Consider the following 25,685-nt stretch of genomic DNA (forward strand, 5'->3'; position numbering starts at 1 on the left):
CTGACCGATGAATAAATAATAGCGAAAAAGAAGAAAACCCAAAGAGCAAGAGAGACAGAAGGGGAGGAAGAGGAAATTGCCTCCTTCAAGGAGGTGAAGGAAGGCAGGAGGAGTCAGAAGCAGGGGAATTGTTGGTAAGGGCACGGGACTCCAGGACATACAGTGAGCCACGGAGGAGGAAGAGCACTGTGAAATGAGGGCAGCCTGGCCCTAGGTGGGGACAGAAGGACTTCAGCAATCAGTAGAGGAGCCAGGACAGGTTGCAGAAGTCAAGTCAAGGCAATTGTGGTGTGTTGTTTAAAGTGTAGGGGTGAAAAACAATGCTATGAAAGAAAAGACCCAAAAGAACAAAGAAGAGGAGGAGGAGGAGCAAGAAGAGGTAGTGGAGGAAGATGGGGATGATGAAAGCCAGGAGAAGAAAAGCAAAAAGAAATCAAAGTCTGAGGACTCAGAGGATGATGGGGAAGTGAAGAAAAAGAAGAAGAAAAACAAACGAAGAGAGTACAGCAGTGAGGAAGAAGAGGACTACGAGCACAGAAAGAAGAAGAAGAAAAAGAAGAAAAAAGGCAAAAAGAGCAAAGAAAAGAAGAAAGGTGACAAGTCGAAGAAAGGAAAGAAAGAGGACAATTTTTTGGAGTTGTACGAACAGGAGCTTCGGGACTATCACTCAGACTCCTCCAATGCAACAGAGGATGAGTACAACAAAAAAAAAGGTCAGCTCCATCGTTTCTCATTCCCCCCTTGAGCAGGCAGTTGTGCTGTTAGCCCTGTGGATGTCCATCCCAGGACCTTTCCTGGGGGTGCAGGCACTTGTCTTTCCTTTGTGGGGAGTATTTCTAATTAAATGAGGACTTTTGCTGTGTGAGATGGCACCGACAGATTGTGTCTGTATTAGCTTTCCAGTTTATGAAGTCGCTTTGCTGTGTGCATGGTACTGCTGTAATTGCGTTCTCCTAATTAACATTATTTGCACTGTGGTGCTGTTCAGAAGCTGGATCAGCAGTCAGACTCCCCTGTGTAAGCAGGGTACATAGCCAAGATGTGAGTTCCTTCTTTCGTGCATGCAGCAGGAGCGTGCCAGTGACTTCAGCCGCTGGATCGAGCAGGCAGTGCACCGCTTAGGATGGGTGTAGTGGCAAGATTCTCAGCACACAAACTCTTTTGCTGTTGCCAGTAACCAAATAGGTGGGGAAATATGTCTAGTTGTGTCTAAACCTTAATACTGTGTATGATAAAATAGTCTATTTTATATGCACAGGGTACTTTAGATCAATGCCTGGTGAGTTGTTCAGTGAGTTAAGGTTTTTAGGTGATGCACTCTGCTTCATTTGAAGAGCATGGTCTAGAGAAGGGTCATAGCCATCTACATTGAGGTAGCTTATGGAAAAAGGCTGTACTTGAGCATTTTATCTGCTGGGCTGGAGCATTTTGTCTCTTTGTATCTGTACTTGAGCACTTTATCTGAGAGCCCTGGGTAGGAAGGAGGGTGCTCCCAAGCACAGTGGGGTTATCTTCTTATCAGGGTGGGCAGCAAAGAGGTAAAGGACTGCCAAGGGGTGACACTAGCTCCCCATTACCTGTGTAACAGGATCTTGGCAAGGTGTTTAGCCTCTCAGCACTTTGTTAATTGGGGTAATGACACACCTTATGCATGGCAATTTGGAGAACTGGGTGTGCCCAAGGAGTCTTGTGAGGTATCCACACTCGTGGTGTGGATATAAGTTAACTATAATTGATGACTTCCATAGCGGTGCCTTATGGATGTACTGGGAAAGGGAAAATGATCCAAAAGCTGTCATGCAGGCAAAGCAAAATCCTTATGAATACAATGTTCAGGCCATACGCATAACCTGCTTCATTTGTGATGGCTCTTTGAGACAACTTCTTTCCCCTCATACCACCATTTTATTTTTTTAATAGTAGAGAGATATTAACTTTTGCACATTACAAAGGGAGAAGTTCCAGCAAAAGTTTGTAACAGTTTCCCCATGGTCTTCTGCTTAGTTTGTCAACAGTTTTTCCAGTGGAGGTAATAGCTTGTGGTTAAGTATGCTGAGAAATGAATTAAGCAAGGACTGGATTCTCATAGTTCCCATCAGAAATTAAAAAACTTGGGCCAAAAGCTGCAACACTTACTATTGTGACAGTTCCAGGGCCCCCAAGAAAATTTTCATGTGGCCAGACGTCCCAAGAGTGAATCACTGGTTGCTGCTTTAGTTCAGGGACTCTCCTTCCTCAGCTGTGGATCAGGTTTTTTACACGCTCATTTTCCAGATATTTATGGAAGTGAGGGCAGGGAGGGGAGAAAGGCATTGGGTAGGACGTACCCAAATAATGACCCACTGAGGTTTTCCTCAGTGAAAATCTTCTGTGGGCAATTTGGCATGAAAAGCAAAAGCTTAGGAGCAAGCTCTAAATTCCCTATTCTCTTACTTGGGTTGCAACTACTCCCTCTGCCATGCGCAATCCTGTTGAGCTTTGCATTTTGATTCAAAGCAGTAGATTTTATTTATTTATTTGTGACCTGGTCCTAGAGGCCACTGCTGTTTTTTCTTCCAAAGGACCACTGACTGAAGGGACTGATGTTGGTCAGGCTTCCAGGAAATGTGTAACCCAAGCAAACAGGCTCCCCGCAGCTCTGGGGATGTCGGCTGCCCTTGGTACTGGTGAATATGCAGTAGAGATGCTTTTCAGTCCATGAGCCACGATTCCTTTTGCTGTGAAAAGAAGAGAGATGTTGTAGATGTTTTATAAGCAGGGAGTTGATGGTGTCTGTGTCATCTGATGTCCTCTTATTGTACTATCAAGCAAGAGTAGGATTCCCTCTGCCTTTGTCGCATTCGACTGATGACTGAAGAACAAGGTGAATCCGGTTCCCAGGGACAGGAAAACAAAAGACTGACTGCGTGATAGCGTGGAAATTATAGCAGAGATAGCAGGAGTTTTTAACTCCATTGTAGCTCCTGCCTGTTCCTGTGATCCTGGTGTTAACCAGGACAGTTATTAATAAGTATTTGCAAAGTTTCTTCTGCAGTACATCTTGAATTGCCAATAATGCTACAAACAGGGCACCCTGTGTAATGTGAGGTTAATCGTGCAAGCAGTAGATTTAAAGCAAAGCAGGCATCCAGAGGCTGTTGATATTGCCACCTGGTTCCCTACCTGTCACTAAAGGCTCTGTAGGTCCCAGCTGGCTGAGGCTAGGATGGATGTCAGAGGCCTGAAACCCAGTCCTTGCAGGAACTCCATCTCTTTCCAGAACTCCTTCTCTTTCCCCATGCTGTCTTCTGGATATCTCCAGGGACTGACCTGTGATACAGGGGAGGGAGACTCGCACAGTTATTTATCCTCCTCCTCATGTTTGGGGTCAGAGGACCAAGTGTCGCTATCTGCTCTCTGGGTCACTTCTCCCAAAGCCACAGATATCTATGGGTTGGTAGGAAGAAAGAAAATATTTCTTTCCCCAGATCCTTTTGTTCCCTGAACCAAGTCTTCCTTCTGGCTGAACTGAGAGCTGCTGGCTGGTGACTCCAGCCTGAGCCACTCGGGGTGGTGGCAGATGGGGGAGAGCCCAGCCTAGGCTGGGGAGCTGCTTCTCTCCTGTGCTGGTCCACAGGGAAATGCTGCTGGCTTGGGACCTCTCAGGGCTTCTCTGCTTGCATAGCTGTCACTGAACAATATTTTCTAGGCCCAATTGGTGAGAAACTGCTTTTTTTTTTTTTTTAACCCCTCTTTCTCCCAGCAGAATTTCAGAACTAGGTATCATCCCCTTAGAGTAGCAAATCCTATAGCAGGTTTTCCTTGTCTCTTGGAAGTGTTGCTGTAGCGTGCAGCCAGACCTGACACGCTGTGCTCACTCAGCCTCCATCTCCAGGGTTCCCAGGAGTGTTTCATAAAGGATGAAAGATTAGGCAATTCCATACATATAACTGTTTAAATGACAGGTCTGCGTGACAGTAAATGACTAGGAAAGCCGAGGTGGCTCATGATGATAAAGACACTGCAGAGGTCCATGAGAAATGTATGCTCGTATGCAAGGAAGCAAGGCTTTGATCAGCTCCCAGGAGATGCAGGGTTTTGAGGCTGCAGTCTTCCCTTTCAGGGGTGGACGCTGAGCACTTTGTATGCAGTGCTGCTGGTTTGTGCATAAGGCACGATGATGGGGGATGCTAGACTTCAGTGATCTTGGCAGTGATGGTTAATAATTATAAAATGAAGGAAGCTACTCTAGAAATATATGTTTTATTTAACACATTGTCTCAAACAGTGATGGGAGGAGGGAAATGGCCAACGTTGATTTGTGAGTAGATATACGAGTAGCTCATCCTTTCTTCTGATGTGCACCATCCATTTTATTGTATTACATCTATCACACTGTGTTCCTTTAGCAACTGCAGTGAAGGGTTGCATGGAAAAAGTGTTCAGGACATGCTGAGTTCTCTTGAATGCGATTTAGGAGCAGAATGGAGGAGGAGAGCAAGTGCTGTGTGGTGGTCAGCTGCAGCTCTCCCTGTGCTATATTCAGGACTGGGCAGATGTATCACATACTTCTATGACAGATGATCAGCAGTTGCAGAATCACCTCATCTGTGCCCTGCACCCACTGATCTTCCCGAACTGAGCTTTTGGTTAATATTCTAAACCAGAATCTTCCTCAGAAGACTGATTTTTCTCCTCACCTCTAAGATGTGCTTTGGTTTTAGGTGCAAAACATTCAGAGAAGTGTTTAGTACCAGTGGCAATTTAATGGCTTGTGATGCAATGGGACATGCAAAGCCTGCTGCTGAGAGGAGGTGGTGTCACACCTGACTTGCAGATTGCCCTTCTTTACATCTGTGTTTTTCATAGTTATAAATGATGCTATGAAATATACATTTTGAAATGTTTAGATCACTTCTGGAGTTTGCTAGGTGAGTACACCCAGGAACTATCTGCTTGTGTGACAAACAAGCTAGCATTAAGCTAACTATGATAAAGTGTTGGCTAAGTTGCAGGAACACATTGATATTTTAATATGGGCACCAAAAATACTTGGGCCTGGCTATTCGACATCCCCACTACATGCCTGAATAGCCCCACTGGAGAGTTGAAAATGTCTGGAAGTGCCCTGCTGAAATGAAGACATATGAATCAGAAATGAGTAGCTAAAGGAATAGTTAGTGGTTAAAGTGCTGTGGGGGCTTTGTGGAAAGAATTCCAATGGGTCCTTGTCCTCTGCGGTCAGCCTTCCGCCTGCCACGGCTCTGCTGCTGGTTGTGCTAAGGGAAACTGGCATCACAAAGCTTTTGGAGCAAGTTCTCTGTGGGAAGAGCCAGCCAAGGGTCTGGGCCCCTGCAGATGTCCTCTCTTACTTGCAGCTTTGTGTCGAGTTTGTGTGTGAGAGGCTGGGGGGAACGAGCTTGGCTTCTGGGCCAAGCACTTGTGTGCTCTCCTCCCTGCTTGGGCAGGACCCAGCAGCCCCAGGCACATGCAGAAGCCATCCTTGCCACACGTATGTGACCCATTGGGGACAGCTCAGCCCAGCTGGCAGCACCAAAAACAGCATGAGGGAACAGCTGTACATGCTGGGCTGCCAAGTGCCCCTGCAGCTGGTGTGCCGGCTGGTGCCTGGAAAACCCACAAGCGCAAGGGCCGCAGCTTTCAAGCAGTGCTGCTCTCCTCATACCCCAAATATTTAAATGTGAGCAGAATGGCCAGTTCAGTTTTATATCCTTAATTATCTGTGGCTGCTCTTTAGGCTGAATATTTGTTTTTGGACTTTACCAGAAGAGAGTTTCTGAAGAGAAACTGAGCAAGATTTCACTGGGAAGCAGATGTTAAATGTAGATTAATGTATTCAGGTCTGAACGTGCTTCCTCCAGCCCTTGTGTCCCTTCAGCCTGGATTTAATTATACGTAGCATCCAAGGTGTAGGGCAAGGTGTCCTCTCTGGGGAAGGTGACCTTGAGAGGCTGTAGGATCATATTAAAAATAAAAATTAAAAAAAACACTATTGAATTATTTCAAACTCTTAAACTGATTGCAATTACTGTGGTGTGTGTGTGTTTTAATCCAAGCTTTTCTTAGGCAGTCTTTCACTCTCTGTTTGGAAGAAAGAAAACTGAGCAGCTGCTCTTGCTCACAGGTACAGCAGTCCCCTTCACTGGTGTATCAAATTCCCAGTTTCAGCATTGCACTTGTGATTTAAGGGTTGTGAATTTTGGTCCCATTTATGCTTTATTAAATGTGTCTTTTGAGCTATTTATCATCCTGTCCCAGGGCACTTGGTCCATTGCCTGAATACTGTGCCATTAAAAAGGCAGAATTGCCCTTATCTGGATGGAAAGCCCAGGCAGAAAATTGTGCTGAACTATGAGGCGCTATAGCACTATGAACTATAAGCAGAGAGGGAACCAGGGTAAAACATTTTTATTTTTTTTTTTAATTCCAGGTTTAATTAATCCCCATGCAGCTTTAAATGGGATGGTTTATCCATCTAAGTATCACAAACACATTTGTGGTGGTACTTCAGAGAATGCAAAACAATTGTGTTTTTTGCTGATGAATTGACAAGTGTCACTGGACAGATATCAGAAAGCACTGGTGGTTCATTGCTGTTGGTGGTGGTGGCTTGTGGAAACTATCAGTCTTTCATACTCTTCACCCTGGATGTTCAGACCTGCTGTATTTTTCTGCATCAGTTTGGTACACTTGCTCCACTTGATACATGTTTGTATAACGGCACCTCTATCAGACTTGCTCTGTTAACTGAGTGTTAATCAGAAGATAAGGTAGAAAAGGAGGAGATATGAGGTAGGAAGGTCATAGTTTCTATCAATTCATGTTAAAAAATTCTTTTTAAAAGTTCTATTTGGGGAGTAGCAACAGTCTTTCATGAATGATTAAGTTGGGGTATTATGATCAATTCATAATGACATCTAACAACCTGTGTGTGTGTAAACATAGGCAACACATGCTGCTTGTTTTTATAACAAGCTTCTGGCAGGTATCAGCCCCTGCTTATGCAAAGCAACAACAGGAGCTGGAAACTATGTCTGAGGAGCAAAAGGTGCTGGTTGCTCAGCTGGGGTGTTCAGATGGCACCGTGCCACCCTTCGCCTTGCAGGCCCCGGGCCTGTCCTAGGCCGCTTGTCCCCTCTCGGGACATTGCCTGGTCCTTGTGTGCTACTGACTTTGCCAGCTGTTGGCTCACGACACTGAACACAATCCTACTCAGTTCTCTGCCTTGGGATGAGTGGTTTTGAAACATCTCATTGCCAGCACCTTGTCTGTAAAAGCAACTCAGTCGTTCTCCAGAAACTTACTGGGAGAAAGGCCTTGCTCTGCGCACCCTGGGGAAGACGCTGCATCCAGCCCATCAGTGCCTCCAGGCCGAGGGGGGCACAAAAAGGGATCTGTGGTGGAATTACCCTTCCTGCTACCTGGTGCCTTCTGGGAACTGGGATAAGGAGCTGGCAGCAAGGAGAGCATTTCTTCTTCATCTTGGTTGTCTGACTGCCTGGGCAGCTGGAAGAAAGCGGGGCTGTTGTTGGAGTCTGGTCCTGGTCCTGGATCAAATAGTGGGGAGAGATTTCCACTGCATTCTGCAGATGCATTGTTCTGCTGCAGGCTTTGCTTGCTCAGTATTGCAAATAAAATCAATATCACATTTTATCCAGGCTGCATTACTTTCCACTGGACAGTAACATCTAACTTTGTTGTCCTTGGTCATGATTCAGAGAAACCCTGTGCTCTGGCTGGCCTTCCCTGCCTCCAAAGATAATGAAAGAAGCTGCACAGGTTTTTCTTGCAAATGTTTCTCTCCCCTGAGGCACTCTGTTTTCCTCCAGCACAATTTAAACTTGAACAACAAAAATGTCGATTGCTAAGCTAATTCTAATTTGCTGTTCCAGCAAAGAACTGATGTTTTTTCCTGGTGGTATGAAAGCAAAAGCACTTTTAAGTGATAGCTGGAGCACCAGATGAATCAAGTTTAGCTTCCCATGGTGCATGAGAATGAATCGCTGATTTTGCAATAGATGATGAAGCATGACAAGCCCCAAAATACAGCTACCCCGCCTGTGGGAACTGGTGGGACAGTACTCAGCTTTGGATTTAAGTTCTGAGAGAGAAACGAGGTTTCAGAGCTCAGGATAATACCAGTACGAACAGACAGTGGTAAGCTTGTGGGGCAACTTCCCTAATTCATGTCTGTGAAGTGTCTCAGAATGCAAGATAGAATAATTTCACAATTCTTTATATAATCTATGAATGGGAAAAATGGATAACAGTGTGTAACTAGTTCAAATAGTCATGGAAAAAATCCTTCTCTTTTGCTTTGAGTAATTAATTTGGCATCTGTGCCAGACGCAGAAGCTGCTTTTGCTAGAGCATATAAAGAGCAAGAGATCTCTCATAGTGTGTGAGGCCCAAATCTGTTCACGGTTTAGCCAATATGAATCCGAAGCCATTGTGTTCAAGTCAATGGAGTCAGTCAGGATTTGCCCCAAAGAGAACGAGAGAAGAATTTGATTCATTTTGTGTATGACGAGAGATTATTGCTCAAACTGTGACCTGATAAAAACAAACAAGATGATTTCAAAGGCCCATCTTCACAGTGGCTAAAGGATGGTCCCTTGATGAGACCCTAACCTCAAAGAGTGTTTAACTGTCGTGTTCATGTGCATTGAGAATCATTTGGGCAGCTATAACCTGAAGCAGTCAGCACAGGTGCTTAAAAACTTCCAAGGGTTTTTGTATAAATGTCAAGGTGCTCTAAGACAAACATACTGAAGTGCTTCAGTATCAGCCAGGGTGATAGGTACATTGCATGAATCAGCATTAAGCAGGTACTGAGAATGTGTGAATATTGAGGATAATCAGTGAATTCCCAATTGGAAATAGTGAAGTGCAAACAACTGTTACAGGTGCTGAGGTGAATGCATCCTGCTAAATGGATGAAGGTAGCTCTGATAGCCACAGGCTCAAAGCAGTTGATGTTATTTTGGGTTTATAGGCAAGACAAAGACAACATCTGGTTATTTTCTTGTACTACTGTGGTGTAGGAGGGTTTAATTCTTGTTCACCTTGTGCATGCAGTCTACAAGTACAGGCTGGGGTTGCAGATCTATTTGAGGCAGTAGGTAATGATGATGGAGATGAGAGCTGTGATGGGTACGGTGTGTGAAGGTGCTTGATAGGTGAGCTCAGGGAGGGATAAAAGGCAGAGGTACTGAAGGGTGGCAGCGCACTGCAGGCTGCCTCTAGGGCACCAGTGTTTCATGTCTGCAGTTGCCCTGGAGCATTTGTATCCTCTATTTCCTTGCTCATGCTCACAGCATGGCTCAGCTTCTTTTCTGCTTTCCTTCTTCCTTACCTAAACTCTTTGACTCCCCACTAGCTTTGATGTCCTATTCCATGTGTTAAAACATTCTTGTGACATAACCCTTATTTATTTATTTATTTATTTATTTATTTTTACCCAGGGCCACTCCTCTTGCTAGACAAAGTTTTAGGCACCGTCATAACCTCTAACTCAGTTCTCACTACTCGCTGTATAAGAATGTGACCCAAGGGGATCTGCAGTCACTGCCACAATTGGTGCCAAGCAGTCCCATGTAGTTGGAGCCAGAGAAACCCAAATTAATCAGCCAAAGCACTCTTCTGCCCTGAAGAAATTCCCTCCCCACTGAGCTAAGGAACTTTTGTGTGCCTTTTGGCTAGAAGATCTCAGTCTCTGCTTGCTAGTATTTACAGTAATTTTTTAGCAACCATTTTGAAGCAAATGTTTCTCTTCTCTGGCTGTTGAATGGACAGTTAATAGTATCTGCTCTTTCTTTAAGACGGGGAAACAGATGTAAGTTCTTCCAGCAACATTGCAATGTAACCTGATACTGATTTTATTCTGTCTGTATCATGTGCTTGAAATGACTGGTTTTGAATGCTTATTTTCAGAATAGAATCTAGTGTCGATTATCTCCCTTTTTGCTCTTGTGTATGCCCATGAAAAGTAGTAATGGGTTTGTAGTCCATAGCAAATCAGCTCTGCTCAGCTTGCTGAAACTTTCACCAGTTTCTGAAGTCTTAATGCCAGATAGCTGAAGAGTGGAGTCAGCTGGGGATTTGGTATCTACCAGATGAGATAAGTGAACCAAATTCCATTTGATTGAGATAATATTTGGAACAAGAGTCTGTATCAGTGGCTGTATTAAAAGCTTTATATTGACTTTGCCTAGCCCACTGGGAGAAAAGCAAGATTTGGAGACTAGCCTGAAAACCAAGCATTCCCATATATAACACTGTAGATTACTGTAACTTGACTGTCTTGGCACTCAGAATAGACTTACTTTGACCTTAGAGGTGAGATTGTTTGTCAACAAAAAAGCACCCACGTGGCTGTCTTCCTTTGAGCAGTGTCCCACATGGAGATTAATGTCTGTGCTGGGATCTGATACTCTCCCTTTTGCTTTTGTGACAGTCCCACCTCTCTTTAGGGGTCCCCTGCCCATGTTGCATGATGAACTCAGCCAACATTGGTAGGAACGACACAGATAGACAGGAGCATCTTAAGACTGGCTGAATGGCCTGACCAAGTAGCAGCTTGGAGGAAGAGGCAGGGACATTTGGGACATCCTGTCCCTATCTGAAGGGAGGTGGGTGACCAATGTCAATATTTGTTTTGGGAAATGTCCTTGTTTGCACCTTGTATTTGACCAAGAGGGAAATAGGAGTAAGGTAGGTGCAAATATCTGTCTGTGGAGAGGCTGAGAGCCTTCTGCTGAAGTAAGTCTTGATGTGTAAGACAGGCAGAAATCTGTATAAGATGAGGTTTTCGTATTTTGGAAATAAAAATTTATTGCAAATCTCTGAAGAAAGTTCGTGTTTCAAATCCTGCTGACCAGGATGGGAAAGTCAGAAACTCTTGAGGTGTGCAGCTGACAAAACATTGTGGTGTCTGCTTAGGAGTGCTGCCTCTGCTGACCCTGTGGAGATGTCAGCGTGGTTCAGCTGGCCCCCCCAGACTCCGCTCCAACAGCAGAACTCTTTGAGGAGCTCAGTGGTTCCTCATTATTACTCTCGTCGGTGTTAGTTGGAAGCAGAGCCATTACATGCTGACATCCCATAAATTAGAAAGGGAGGAGCGAGATTTTGTGGATGCACTTGGAAGCTTCAGTGGTAGCTATAAAATCCCTATGGATGCTCTTTTTATTTGCATTCAGTGATTGCTTCTGTCGAGCAGGAGTCTAAATAGCAGGACACAGCCAAATCTGGAGTGATATACCGAAACCTTGTTCTCTTCTGAAAAACTTTGCTATAATTTGTCTTTAGCTGTAGGACCACACAACAGCCCCAGGAGATATCCTGAAATGACAATGAGCATCATCATCAAAGGATGGGAAAATAGTAACCTTTGTATCTTATTACTTTGCAAAGAAATATTGCATTTTTTTTACCTTTTTACTTTATAACATAAAACGGATTTTTTTAAATTTTCCTTGGTAATAAGCATGTATTCCTTGAAAGACTGAATAAATGGGTGGGTGGTCAGATGTATTTATAAAGGGATCCTTTTAAAAATGAGTTAGCAGCTTCTGGCAAATTTGGGCAGATATTTTCACAGAATCACAGAATCGTCTAGGTTGGAAGAGACCTCCAAGATCATCTAGTCCAACCTCTGACCTAACACTAACAAGACCTCCACTAAACCATATCACTAAGGACTACATCTAAACGTCTTTTAAAGACCTCCAGGGATGGTGACTCAACCACTTCCCTGGGCAGCCCATTCCAATGCCTAACAACCCTTTCAGTAAAGAAGTTCTTCCTAATATCCAACCTAAACCTCCCCTGGCGCAACTTTCGCCCATTCCCCCTCGTCCTGTCACCAGGCACATGGGAGAATAGACCAACCCCCACCTCTCTACAGCCTCCTTTAAGGTACCTATAGAGAGCGATGAGGTCTCCCCTGAGCCTCCTCTTCTCCAGGCTGAACAATCCCAGCTCCCTCAGCCACTCCTCGTAAGACTTGTTCTCCAGACCCCTCACCAGCTTTGTTGCCCTTCTCTGAACTCTCTTGAGCACCTCGATGTCTTTCTTGTCATGAGGGCCCCAAAACTGAACACAGTACTCGAGGTGCAGCCTCACCAGAGCCGAGTACAGGGGGACAATCACCTCCCTAGACCTGCTGGCCACGCTGCTTCTTATACAAGCCAGGATGCTGTTGGCCTTCTTGGCCACCTGAGCACACTGCTGGCTCATATTCAGCTGTCTATCAACCAGCATTCCCAGGTCCTTCTCTGCCAGGCAGCTTTCCAACCACTCATCTCCCAGCCTGTAGTGCTGCTTGGGGTTGTTGCTCCCCAGGTGCAGGACCCGGCACTTGGCCTTGTTGAACTTCATACAGTTGACTTCCGCCCATCAGTCCAGCCTATCCAGATCCTCCTGCAGAGCCTTCCTTCCCTTGGGCAGATCAACACACGCACCTAACTTGGTGTCATCTGCATACTTACTGAGGGTGCACTCGATCCCCTCGTCCAGGTCATCGATGAAGATATTAAAGAGGACCGGCCCCAGCACTGAGCCCTGGGGGACTCCACTAGTAACCGGCCTCCAACTGGATTTGACTCCATTCACCACAACCCTTTGGGCCCGGCCATCCAGCCAGTTTTTAACCCAACGAAGCGTACGCCAGTCCAAGCCGCGAGCAGCCGGTTTCTTGAGGAGAATGTTGTGGGAAACAGTGTCAAAAGCCTTACTGAAGTCAAGGTAGATCACATCCACAGCCTTCCCCTCATCCACCAGGTGCGTCACTTGGTCATAGGAGATCAGGTTCGTCAAGCAGGACCTACCTTTCATAAACCCATGTTGACTGGGCCTGATCGCCTGGTTGCCCTTCAAGTGCCTTGTGACGACATTCAAGATAATCTGCTCCATGAGCTTCCCTGGCACTGAGGTCAAACTAACAGGCCTATAGTTCCCCAGGTCTACCCTCCGGCCCTTCTTGTAGATGGGCGTCACATTTGCTAGCCGCCAGTCGACTGGGACCTCTCCTGATAGCCAGGACTGTCAATAAATGATGGAAAGCGGCTTGGCCAGCTCCTCCACCAGTTCTCTCAGTACCCTCGGGTGGATCCCATCCGGCCCCATCGACTTGCGTACATCCAAGTGCTGTAGCTGGTCGCCAACCATTTCCTCGTGGATAGTGAGGGCCACATCCTGCTCCCCATCCCCTTCCACCAGCTCAGGGTACCAGGTATCCAGAGAACAACTGGTCTTGCCGCTAAAGACTGAGGCAAAGAAGGCATTGAGTACCTTAGCCTTTTCCTCATCTTTTGTAACTAAGTTTCCCCCCGCATCCAGTAAAGGATGGAGAGTCTCCTTAGTCCTCCTTTTTGTGTTGATGTATTTGTAAAAACTTTTTTTGTTATCTTTAACGGCAGTAGCCAGATTGAGCTCCAGATGAGCTTTGGCCTTCCTAATTTTATCCCTGCACAGCCTCGCAACATCCTTATAGTCCTCTTGAGTAGCCCACCCTCTTTTCCAAAGATTATAAACCCTCCTTTTTCTCCTAAGCTCGAGCCGCAACTCTCTGTTCAGCCAGGCCAGTCTAGTTCCGTGCCGGCTCATCTTTGGGCACGTGGGGACAGACCGCTCCTGAGCCATTAAGATTTCCTTCTTGAAGAGTGCCCAACCTTCCTGGACTCCTCTGCCCTTCAGAAACCTCCTCCCAAGGGACTCTGCCAACCAGTGTCCTGAACAGCTCAAAGTCAGCCCTCCGGAAGTCCAAGACAGCGGTTTTACTGGTCCCCTTCCTGACTTCGCCAAGAATAGAGAACTGAACCATTTTGTGGTCACTCTGCCATCAGTGGAAGATTTTAGGGGCTGGCAGTTTTGCACTGTAGAGGCAAATCTTTGAGTGTAAGTACATTCTTACAAGTGAAAACAGCCCACATTCCTGAGGATAATCACAGCAATGAGAGGCAAATTCAGAGGGACTGAGAGGGGAAGAGGAATGTGGAAATTGACTCAAACAGGGGAGAAGCTTGGAAAGCTTGTGATGGCACCCTAAAAGAAAGTAAGGGACTTGGTGGGAAGGGGGAGACCTAGCTTTCACGATGAAATAGATATTATACCTGAGATATTTCACTTCTGTCTTTTGTTATTCTTCCCCTTCTCAGCAGGGGCACTGAAGTAGCAAAATCAATCTTTTCAGCCCAGATTCCACATTTGGTTAGAAGTGTGACTTCCACAGAAATCCAATTTCAAGCTTTTCAGCTAATTCAGCTTTATTGTCTCAAATCGTAAAGTACAAGATGTTTATGCCTGGGATTTGCTAAGGTTGGACATGTTCTCTCAAAGCCAGAATATCCAATTATTCAGGAGAAAACTCCTGGGGTGGTTGAGAAATGTCAGTACTCTGCAGCTCTTGTCTTATGCCACGGATGCTGTGCCCAGCGAAGAGGCTTGGTGTACAAAATGTTGCCCCAACAGCACCCTGACCTTTTCTACCTGCTGGGTCTTCAAGCTGCAGAGATGATCCCCATCAGGATCGCACCCATCAGCTGTCAGTGGCTGATCAAAAATAAAAGTGAAAAAAAAAAGGAAAAGGTCCAGGTTCCAAACCGCTGAGCTCTCAGGCTCCTTGCATTTGAAGGAAGCAGCTAAATAAGCTGCATTTCCCAGGTGTGTTTTCTAGAAAGATTTAGCACCAGTAGTAGCATTTAACTTTTATTTTCTTCCCCCAGGGGGAGTCCTGGGCCTTGCTCCCATGACACTGCTGGAAAGCTGTGACATCATTTATTTGCACAGCTGGCAGCACAGCTGTAGTGATGGAGAAGAGGTGGCAGGGCTCCTTTCCCCTCCCAGGGGCACACTGTGTCTGAAGCGTGCTGACGTGCTGGTGTCACCAACACAGCCGTCGCTTTGTCCCTCTGTGCACAGTTAATTAAACCAGTGTTAACCACAGCATATGCTCAGTAATAACATGAGCTACTTGGGCTCCGGCACATCTGTCCTCTACTCCCGGATCTGCTCATGGTAAAAGCTGCTGATCCACCTGCTGCCTGCTCACTCTCTGCACAGAGGCTGAATTTGGGGTTGTGAACCTGAAGTGCAAATTTGTGCATGCTCGTGTTTTGAGGCTTCTGACAGCTGCATGACTCCTGTTGTGGGGACTGGAGAAGGGTCTTGATTTTTTAGGGGGGAGTATTTTGTCTTGTTGATGGTGTTAGATGTGTTGCGTTGGCTGGTGGCTGGTTTTGCATGCAATGCTGGTGGTACACAGGGCTCCCTGGTGCTGTGTGCCTCTGCTGGTGGCTGATGGCGAGAAGTACTGATGGTGAGATGTACTTACATGATACAGATAAGTTGTAATATGCTCTGAGATGACCGGACATAAAAAGCTGCTGTAAATGAGTGGAGCTTAATGATGCAAGCTAGCAGTTTCCAAAGCAGAGGCGATGCAGCACTGAAAACCATGAAGTTAATTCACAGTGAATCGCAAAGGCAAGGTGGATTACATGTCCTTCTGTTAACAGTTAAGGCGACCACTGTCTGTCTATGTTGTGCCAAACACCCCCCATTGGCATGTGTGAATGCTAACAGGAGGAAGATGTATGTACAATGTTTTCATTTCATCTTATATGGAAGCTGTGGACTTCATGTTCTTTTTCGCACTGCTACATAGAAATCTCCCCCTCCCTAAGCCCGTAAATAAAATATGCCACACCAAAGCATTCTTAAAATTTAGCTGAGCACAGGTTATGCCTTACTGCAGTTATTATGATACTGTCCCCTTTCTGTCCTATTCACATTCATGGAAAGGTGAGGTTAGGAAAATATTGTGGTATTTTGTTCTGTCTCAGTGCAGTAGAGCTACTGGAAATGAAGAGTTAGTTCCAATCAGTTGTACCTGAGTGGTCTGTGTTTTGCTCTAACACTCAGTCTCCAAACCTTTCAGTTAAAATTCTGTTTTAATTTCCTCTCCAGGATGCTTTGAGCAAATAGTGTTGGGGGGGGGGTGGTGGTGGGGAAACTGTGAAGCTCAGAGTAGATAGTCCTTTTTGATCCGTTCTTAATAAATGTGTAATATTGTAAGTAAAGAATGGGCCCTAATAAGATACGTCCCATAGATGGGTCTGATGCATCCATGAAGAAAGACATTTTTACAGTGTTAGGTCTGAGAAATCGTGTACTTACCAGTCAGGTTGTGCAAGATGAAGTGCTCTAAGTTTAGCCTTTCCTCTAGCCTATTGGTCTGAGCCTGAAGTAAAATACTGTTACCAACTAATGACCACTGTGTAGCCTAAAGCCAAAAAGAGCCGTCAGGATACTTGGTCTAGCCATAAGCAGAGTTTTATAACTTCATCTATTCTCTTCTGTACTGAGCCCACCAAGATATGTCCTTCAGAAAAGTGACCTGTTGTCAAGCCTGAAGTCTTGTTCCAACTGCACTCACCATCCTGCTAAAGAGATGTGTGTCTGACTGTAATCCAAATTTATTTTGTTTTACTTTCTGGCCATTGGATCTTGCTATGCCTTTCTCCACTTGAGCAGAAGCCTCTTTTCTAATTGTGCTTCTCCCAGGAAGGTATTGATGTGTGGTGATAAAGTCACCACTCAATCTACTGCTCAGAAAGCAGAGCATTGAGAGTCTCAAAGCTCCACAAAGAGTCTAATTTAAACATTTTCCTGCCTTATTCTCATCGTGATTTACCATTTGGTCTTTGGTGAAGTCTCCAGAACATCTGAAAAGCAAACTTTCTGGCTGTAGCAATTTCTCAGCTTCATACAAATATATCACCAAAGCAAACAGGGAAGTGTGCATTGCCTTGACATGTGCATAAATGAAAAATGGCTCAACAGCTTTACCCTAACACCTCACATAAATTCGTCTGTTATATATAATACATGCACATACATTACAGTATGGGAGGTGAGGTAGTATGTGTTCGCAGACAGAAGTGTTCAATTTTCAGCAAAATCTGTCATAACTCAACCCCTGTCTGCCTGTGTGTCAGCTTGATGTGGTGATTTTCACCAGTTGTGCTGATCCTTAGCAGCGATGATGCTCTCTGCCCAAGAGATGGGTTTTGGTGGAGGGTGCCGAGATCCATCTCCAGGGTTTGCAATTCAGCTTCAGTTTGGGAAATGACTTGGATCTATACTGCATGGGGTAAGGAATTTCTCTTGTTGTCCTGATCTTTCTCTTCTCCTTCCACAGTTTACGAGGTGGTGACAGTGACAGGAGATGTCCGTGGAGCTGGAACCGATGCCAATGTCTTTGTTACTCTCTTTGGAGAGCATGGGATCACTCCCAAGACTCATCTGACGAGCAAGTGAGTGTCTGGAAGGAAACCTGTATCCTTCAGGCCTGTTCTTCAGTAACGTTTATTGCTTTTTGATGAAACATAATATTGTGCTGACGGATATAAAGAGAATAAATCTGAAAGGTATTTTGAGATCACCAAGGAAATTTGAATTTTTGCTGTTACATACTTCCTACCAAATCCCTTGCAAACCTGTATTCCCTTCTGTAGGTGGAAACGTGTGTTCAGATCCATATTATGTAAGGCTCACACTTGAAAGGTGTGGGGATACTTGCTTTTCTTAAAGCTTAAACAAGGAGCTCCCAATTTAGGAGCTGAGAATATTTGCTACTTTTTCAGAGTGGGCATGATGGTCCAAATTCGTATGCCTAAATCCCACTGAAGCCTGTGTGAAATCAGGTACAGAGAGATAAGTTTCCTAAAGGTTTCTGAAAAGTAATTCAGTGGGTCTGAAGTAAATTTGATGGGTAACCACCCACACCCAGCTGTAGGAAATTGGAGGCAAGCATAAATGGAATAATTTAGGGTGAAAACAGTGTAATTTAGGAAACAGCCTCTCTGCTCTGTGCATAGTTGCACACCCGCTGTGGTTGCACCATTCTGTTTTTCTCCAGCTGATGCCAATCCATCCTCTGGATGAAGCTCCACAGTTCCTATCACTGCATTGAACTTGGTGGAAAGCATATTCTATAATTTAAGGTCATATTATGAGGCTTTTGACTCTGTCCACAACTTTATTTTTTAAAAAACAAACAAAACAACAACAAAAAAAACACAAACCATCAGGGTCAGCAGGTGCTCACCTCCCATGAAAACAAGGTGACTTTTAATAAAGTCCCATATCTGCATGCACTAATTTCCCCTTAGCCAGAAGATTGCACTAAGGAAGGACAAATTCCTTCTCCATGGGGTCTAGGACAGGCTGTGTGTCTCTGCTTTTCTGTGTTCTTATTGTTTTGGTTTTCTTGAAAATGTGCTTCAGAAATTATTAAGCCTGTGCTAATGTCACACGGTAACTTCACATTTTCTCCATTTCTACAGCACCGACAAGAGGTACCTGCACCTATTCTAAATTTTACCCTCAAAAGAGCTTCTCTTCCCAGTGAAGCAACTCAAACATGAGAGTCTGTAAAGAAAATGATATGGGAATGGTAAAGAAAATACATGAAATTTCAGCCCTGTTTGCCATATTTGAAACTCAGAAATCAGAGCTAGCCCAAGGAGTTTTATTATCTCTTCACCCTCAGAAACACCAGGGAGAACTTAATTATGTCATAGGTCTAATTTAATTATAAAATACCTAATCAAAATGCTTTGTTCTGTGATTTTCATCTGGATATCCCAATGAACTTATAAAACAGAGTAACATTTCTCTCAATTTCTCAGAGAAGGAAACTGAGGCGAGGAAGTAAAAGATGCCGTGGCCCCGTGGCAGGTCTGAGCTGGGAGCAGCAGCAGCTCTGCTGGGGGAAGAGCTGCTAGTGCCCAGACCTGCCTCCGAGTGCTTGGCAAAGCCATCAAAGCAGCTTCTGCTTTCCAGGGAGTTTTCTTGTGGTCAACATTTACATAAGGAACCATTTAACTGGGAAAGTGCTCTTCTGCACGTGGCTATGGAAAGAATCCAAATGTTATCTTTCAAAACTAAAAACTTAAAAAAAATACTGCATGCCCTTTACAGAAGAAGTCAGGAGATCCCATAATAGATTTCTTAATCAGCCGTGACCTTAAATGAGTTAATGGTTCTACGAGTCATCTCAGCCTGCTCTTTCCTCCTGTACTCACCACTTTTTTGTGTGTGCGACAGAAATCAAGGATGCACAGGGATGATTTTAGGTTGTGGCTGAAGCAGTCTGAGCCTGTCCAGATCTGGGTAAACATTTTGGGCCTGGTCCCTGTTGCTGCAGAGAGAAGATGAATGAGCCATTGGTAAGACAGAATGAAAGGATGGGAAGCCAACCTTCTGCAGTTCAGGGCTCTTGAAACCAGCCCTGTAGGAGGTACCCTTTAGAACTACAACTGTAATTTTCCACTGGGGGTTTCCCAAACATCAGCAACACTTCTGCATCTGAAAGCAAAGCCTCCTGCATCACAGTGATCAAGGAACAACGAGAGGAAAAAAAGCTTCTCTGAACTTAGAAATTTCTGCAGATATGCTTAGCTGATAGTCTTGTCTTCTAAATATTGAAGCAAAGCATGAAATAGTCCACTTGCCCCCAAATTTATTATGCAGCTTTGTGAATATGGCAAAAGGATGGAATCTCATGCATCTTTCAACTAAATGTTTACATGATTTCACTTATGACATGACTGCAAATGCATGACATTTTTATAGGTGTTTCCATTTCCCAGTGTATGATAGAAAGACAACATATCCTGCATTGACTAAAGATGGTACTACCCTTTCAGATTCCAGTTAGAATAGGTTTTTCTTATTTCTTTTGTGATTGTGTGCTGGTAGTGAAATACATGACATTTCAGCTCTTTTTGTCATGTACAGTGAAAGGAAGACATGGCAAGCTGTTGAAATATCATGTGTTTTTATCTTTTGTCAACAATAAGGTAACTGTGAAAAACAGACACAAATCTTCATAATGAACTGTTGAAGGAACATCACCTCTGGAAGTGGCAGCACCCAAATTCTGTCCAACAAGATGTATTTATTTAGGCCAGGAGGTTGAGCCAAGTAACTTTTGGGTCTGGGGGGGGCTGGAATAATTCCTTGTATTTGTTCTCTCTGAGTTGGGGATGGCAGCATCTCTGTGAGTGGTCCCCATTGGTGTCCGAGGAGGTGGCTGGGTGCTGGACCCAGCTGCACTCAGCAAAAAACCCAGCTCACAAAGCTCTCCAGATTCCCACCTGCCATCCTGCACCAGCTACAGCTCAGCCAGAGGCTAAAAGCATTGTTGAATTTAGGCTTCTTTTCACAAGCTCCATCACTAGTTTGAGTGAACACCAAGGCAGCTGTACTTGCATTGCTTGGTGGCATTTTGGCAGCCCCTGTGGCCATTGCTACAGCTATGAGCTGCTTCTCTGTGGTCCAACACAACATCAACCAGCAGTGCTGATCCTCCTCAGCATTTTGTTTCTTCTTGCTTGTGTGCTCTCTACCACTTTGGTGTTAAGAAGGGATAGGACTGATCACAAAACTCAGCCAGTCACAGTGTTCAGCAGCAAATTTGTGTGTTTAATGTAAAGGAATTCACTTTTCAGTGACAGGTTTACACTTTGTGCATGTGGCAACTGTGATAAATACTCATGATCCCCTGCCACCTTAAAAAAAATAAAAAATAAAAAAAAATAGCGGCTCTGGCACTGAAAGAAAGATGAAATAAATGCTAAGTGACAGCTGGCTTCTTGCAGTGCCACTGAATTTGAGAACTGTGCAGTAGATTTATTTATTTATTTATTTGATTCCCCGTGCTGAATACCTTAAATTGGTCATCCCTTCTACCAAGTCTTGAGTTACTGTACAGAGCTTTTCCAGTTCCCAATGCCAGTAAGTACAGATGAATTGCAGAGTATCTATGTGGTGGTCTTAAGAGCATGTTCATCTTTGTAGCCCTACTGCGACTGAGCTGTACCAAGTTGCAGAAGATCTGATTTAGTAGTTTAACAGCTCTGGAGTAAATGAACAAATACTCTCAATAATAAAAACTAAGTTGGAAAGTATTAGAAAGTTGGCATGGAAAGAGCTGTCCAGCTAGAAAGCAAAAGAACAGGTTTCCTATGAACCACAAGAACAGTGGAGGAATACCTCTTGCATAGCTGCAGAAGCACTTCAGAAATGAGTTGCAATACTTTTAATGGCACAGGATATTTCCTGTGTTAAAGCTGTGTATGTGTCTAACCTCCCTCTAATTTATGCTGGTACAAACCTGCAACACTTAACACTGCACTGTGAAGACTTAATGATCTGGGGCAGAGTGACCTGACAGCATGCTTTGGAGTCTAAATTTGCTTCTGAAAAAGAAACCAAGAGGGAAATTTGTTCCTTCTCACCCAGTCACACTGCCTCTAGCCTGCATCGAGCATTTCATGGACAAGACCACCTGAGAGGGTGCTTAGTGATGTTGAACAACCTGAAGATTAAAGCCTGTGGGATTGGTGTACATATAGATATAATCCACGTTCAACAAGACAAGTAGCATCCGGTAGTACCAGCTACAGGCAGGTCAGGACTTACAGGGAGGAACAGGAATTTACTCAGATGTTTCAGGGAGTTCAGCTGCTTGATCAGGTCCCTCTTGGTCAAGTGTCAGCATCAACTACTGTAAAACCTGTCTGGTTTTCTCCATGAGATGAACGTAAGATGCCTTCCTGGAACAAACCCAACCTTTCTGTCCTGTGCAAAATCCTGTCCTCACCCCAACACACAGTGGGTTTGGTCCTCAACAAAAGCGTGGAAAAACTTTTTCACATACAATACATTAATCTCAGCCTTAAAAATGTCTAAGCTTATTCTTATTAAAATTTTGCAGAATATTTCCCCAGGGACTGAGACAGAAACTTTCAGCAGATAAAAATTTGTCCCCAAATCTGCTGAAGTAGATGCAAATCAAAGTGTACTTTAATATTGGGAAATGCTGACTGAGCTTTGCAACATTATAGATGGTCCTATCTGCTTTGTATACAGTTTGTCTAGAAAATAACAGACAATGTGTAGATAACAAAGACATACTGTATAGCTGAGATTATCTAAATTAAATACAACTTTTGTTTTCTCTGCAAATCATGCCGCTGAACATGAAAAACTGACATTAAATTATTGTTGCTCCTTGTGATGTAAAGTGAAGGAGCTATTCAATGGGTGTTATTAAGGCTATTGAAATCTGTTCTGTGAATGCTTATGGATAAGACAAGGGCCATTTCAATGTGCCCTATGGCACTTTGTAAAGTTTCAGGGTAAGCTCAGACATGGGCTCTCATGGTGCTGGGCTGGTGTTTGGCTCCTGAGTGTCATCAGTGTTCCACAGTAATTTATCTCGTTCAATTAAATCTCCTCAGGTGGGACTGTTTTTTCATTATGTGGTAATTCTTCTGTGCTTCTTTACGCAGAATTTCTTCTGCTGGTCAGGTTATTTGTAGAAAAAAAAAAAAAAAAGGAAAATCATGTCCTCTGTATGGAGACATTTGCAGTCGCTGTTCTTTTCGGCTGGTTTCTTCTCCATCTGGAGTATTTTTAGATGCATGCTGCCTTATGCGGTATTTCCAGCCGCTCGCTGACTGATGTTGTCAGCTTCATGACAACAGTCTTGGCAAAATATTTGCAGTCCAAACTCTCTGGAGTATTCGCTCAGTCCAAGAAGGAGGTTAATGATGGTGCTATTGGAGCTCTGCGTTAAGGGTAGATATGGTTTGAACATACGTTTTTCTTCAGCAAGGCTGTCCATAAGTCCATCCAGGCAGTGTCCTCTCTCCAGCAGTGATCGACAGTGGTTGCATAAGGAGAAATAGAATAAGGTAAACACGTTGTAGGCATTTTCCCAATATCTTCTTGCATCTTCTGGCAAGCTGCATTCTCCATCAGAGCCTGATAACCCAGAGATGCCCAGCCTACAAGATATATAGAATGAGGATGACCAAAGCTGTTGTTTCGGGCCAGGAAAACCAACAGGGACAGAAGAATACTCATTCCTGCCACCTGCATGTGTAGAAACTGTATTGCCCACCTCTAGTCCATGAGAAACGTTCCTCCTGTGAAATTACAGGTGAACCAAACATTATGTTTCCCTGTCAAGTGACATGCTGTAGGATGGTTTTCCCTGAGTGACTTTCTGAGATATTCCCCTGCTGCTCTGCTCCCTGCTGCTGCTGCTAAACGTCAGTGGCAGGAGCAGGCGGACCTGCAAGGAGATGCTTTTGGGAGCTGGCTCTTCCCCATGTTTTAATGGAGCGTCTCTACAATTTGTTTGAACAAACATCCATGGTAGAGCACTTTGTGCTTCTGTGCCTCCATGGTCTCCATGGGCTTTTGCAGGAGGTTCTGTGTGTACAGAGTGCCAGATAAAACACTGAGCATAAAGGCAATGTAAATTGTCATTAATGCAGTGGTTTGGAGCTGTTGGTTCAGGTTGCTTTTGTGCTGCTAAAGGTTCTGGTTTTTATTTTTATGCCTCTGCTATGATCAGTACTCAGGTTTTCCTTCTGTTCCTCTGAGCCCACCTCTGGAAAGAGTTTTGTTAGCTGGTCAGAGGTGAAGATTGTTTTCTACAAATAGTAGTTTCTCTTTGTCAGCACACCAAGTAGCAATGAAACTCTCCTGGCACTGTCTCTGTCCTCTGCACTGGCGACCTACAGAGGAGATCCATGCAGAGATTTAGAAATACCACGCCTGAGCATGCACCAGGTCTTGTGGTGCGTTTTAGCACTGTGAATTACCCAGGCAGGGGACAGAGTGCTCTAAATCCTTGTTTGTACATTTGCAGTGCTGTGAATAGTGAGTGCAACCTGCAGGCAGTCATTCAACCAAATTAATCTGAAAACAGCTTCAGATACCAAATATACTGAGCATTTCATGCAGTAATATCTAGTGAGCTTCCTTAGATGTTTTTTACATTGCATGTGGGTAAAACACTACAGCAGATTTTAAAAAAAACAGAGCTGCTAAAGTCAATTAAATATGAAAAACAAACAAACAAACAAACAAAAACCAGTGATTGAAATGTATTTCTGAAGTCACCCTGGCCTGAATTCCCATCCAAATGTTAGAGTGAAATTCTTCCAAGATTTAGAGTAAGCCTTTGCTTATGGCAATCCATGCCCAAGCCCTGGGTTTGAACCCAGTGAAGCCTGAACATTGGGGATTTAGTGCTACCATTTCCAAGTCAGATTTTTCTCAGCTTTATTTGTCACCAGAGCTATGCAACCCAGTGTGCTGCACTGTTTGGCGTAATAAGTTCCTGATGGCAATCAGGCTGTGTATTTCTCAGCCCAGCCTGGACCAGCCTCTGACATGGCCCAGCTGAAATTTCTCTTTCTCCCCCCTCTTTTTGGATGAAATTCACTATAAGCCATTCACTCTTAAGCAGCTCAGACTCTTCCTACCCATTGACAGCAGGAATTTGCCTCAAGAAGCATCTCCTGGAGCATCTTTTTGCTGGGCACTGTGGGGCCATGCTCCACCTTTCCTCCATTAGACCAGCGGCTGCCAGGACTGGCACATGGTGAGCTTTGGACTAATTAGTCCCACTTACTACTTCTGAGCCATCTCCACAGCTCCATATGCTGTCTGCAGCGCTGCATCGATCTCTGTTGAGAAGCCACTGTCATTGCAGCGCTTGCTCAAGCCTGGCAAACTAATTGCCTACCGCTTGCTGGCTGTTTTCCCTCTGACAGCCAGGCTAGGGGAAGCTGGGCTGGATCTCTTGTCTGCAAGGCAAGGTTAACCGGTTTAGCCTTTTCATGTAGCAGCGATGGTCCTAGCACAGTGCCTGGGACAGCAGGACGGAGGAGGAGAACACATGAAATAACCTTTAAACAAAGGCGCGTGCACATCCTTTAATGATGCGGAGAAGAGTGCTGAGCAAAACCAAAGCCCGTTGCTTGGGTTATTAATATTCATTAACTTCCCAAGTACAAGCTGCTTGTCACTGCGGCTTTATGCTGCTGAAGCACGGCAGTTTCTTGTTCCTTTTAATATGACTTCTGGATTTTGCTGTGTTTAATCATCTGCAGCAATGCTTAGGATGGGTTGCCCAGGGAGGTGGTGGCATTACCGTCCCTGGGGGTGTTCAAGGAAAGGTTGGACGTGGTGTTTAGGGACATGGTTCAGTGGGTGACATTGGTGGTAGGGCGATGGTTGGACCAGATGATCCTGGAGGGCTTTTCCAACCTTAATGATTCTAGGATTAGCAGACAGGTGAAATCGAGGCCGGTTAGGGAGGGCAGGTGGGAGAGGCTGTGTCTTGAGAGCAAGGGCGGGTTTTGCCTTGACGTTATTCACAGTGGAAAGTATGAGCTCCAAATGATGGAGGTACTGGCCAACGATCACACCACAGGCTGGAGGCAGAACTGGGAATTAAATTCTACATCTCTTGACCTGGGCCAGTGTACTTCATTTTGTCTTCTGCCTGCACCTGTGAAGTACTAACTGCACACTTCCCCCCCCGCCCCAGAAAAAAAAAAAAAAGGAACAGCTCCCTGTCCTACTGGCGTTTGGCTTTAAATGAGATACAGACTGCAGGAGAAAGATGCAAAGGAAGTTCCAGTGGCTGTTACAAAATCACTGGCAGATGGGAGCGGAAAGAAACCCTTGGGACAGGCGGATGCTTTTGTCTCTGGCTGAGCTCTGGCAGGCCCGCAGGGAGTGTGTTGGGATGTGGAGCACCTTTGGGATGTGGAGCACCTTCAAACCATGGAGCTCCTTTTCCGTCACCCAGA

The 25,685-nt window shown here is 44.7% G+C and overlaps 1 protein-coding gene across 1 annotated transcript in view; it reads left to right on the forward strand.

The window, feature by feature from the left end:
• The first annotated feature begins 325 nt into the window (after positions 1–325).
• LOXHD1 (lipoxygenase homology PLAT domains 1) overlaps positions 326–25,685 on the forward strand; it is a 139,824-nt gene continuing 114,464 nt past the window's right edge. Inside the window, exons 1-2 of the mRNA XM_050716349.1 lie at positions 326–509; positions 17,201–17,315. Of these exons, the coding sequence (XP_050572306.1) occupies positions 326–509; positions 17,201–17,315 (299 nt within the window). The remainder of the gene's footprint in view (positions 510–17,200; positions 17,316–25,685) is intronic.

This window comes from Cygnus atratus, chromosome Z (assembly GCF_013377495.2).
Source record: "Cygnus atratus isolate AKBS03 ecotype Queensland, Australia chromosome Z, CAtr_DNAZoo_HiC_assembly, whole genome shotgun sequence".
Taxonomy (NCBI): domain Eukaryota; kingdom Metazoa; phylum Chordata; class Aves; order Anseriformes; family Anatidae; genus Cygnus; species Cygnus atratus.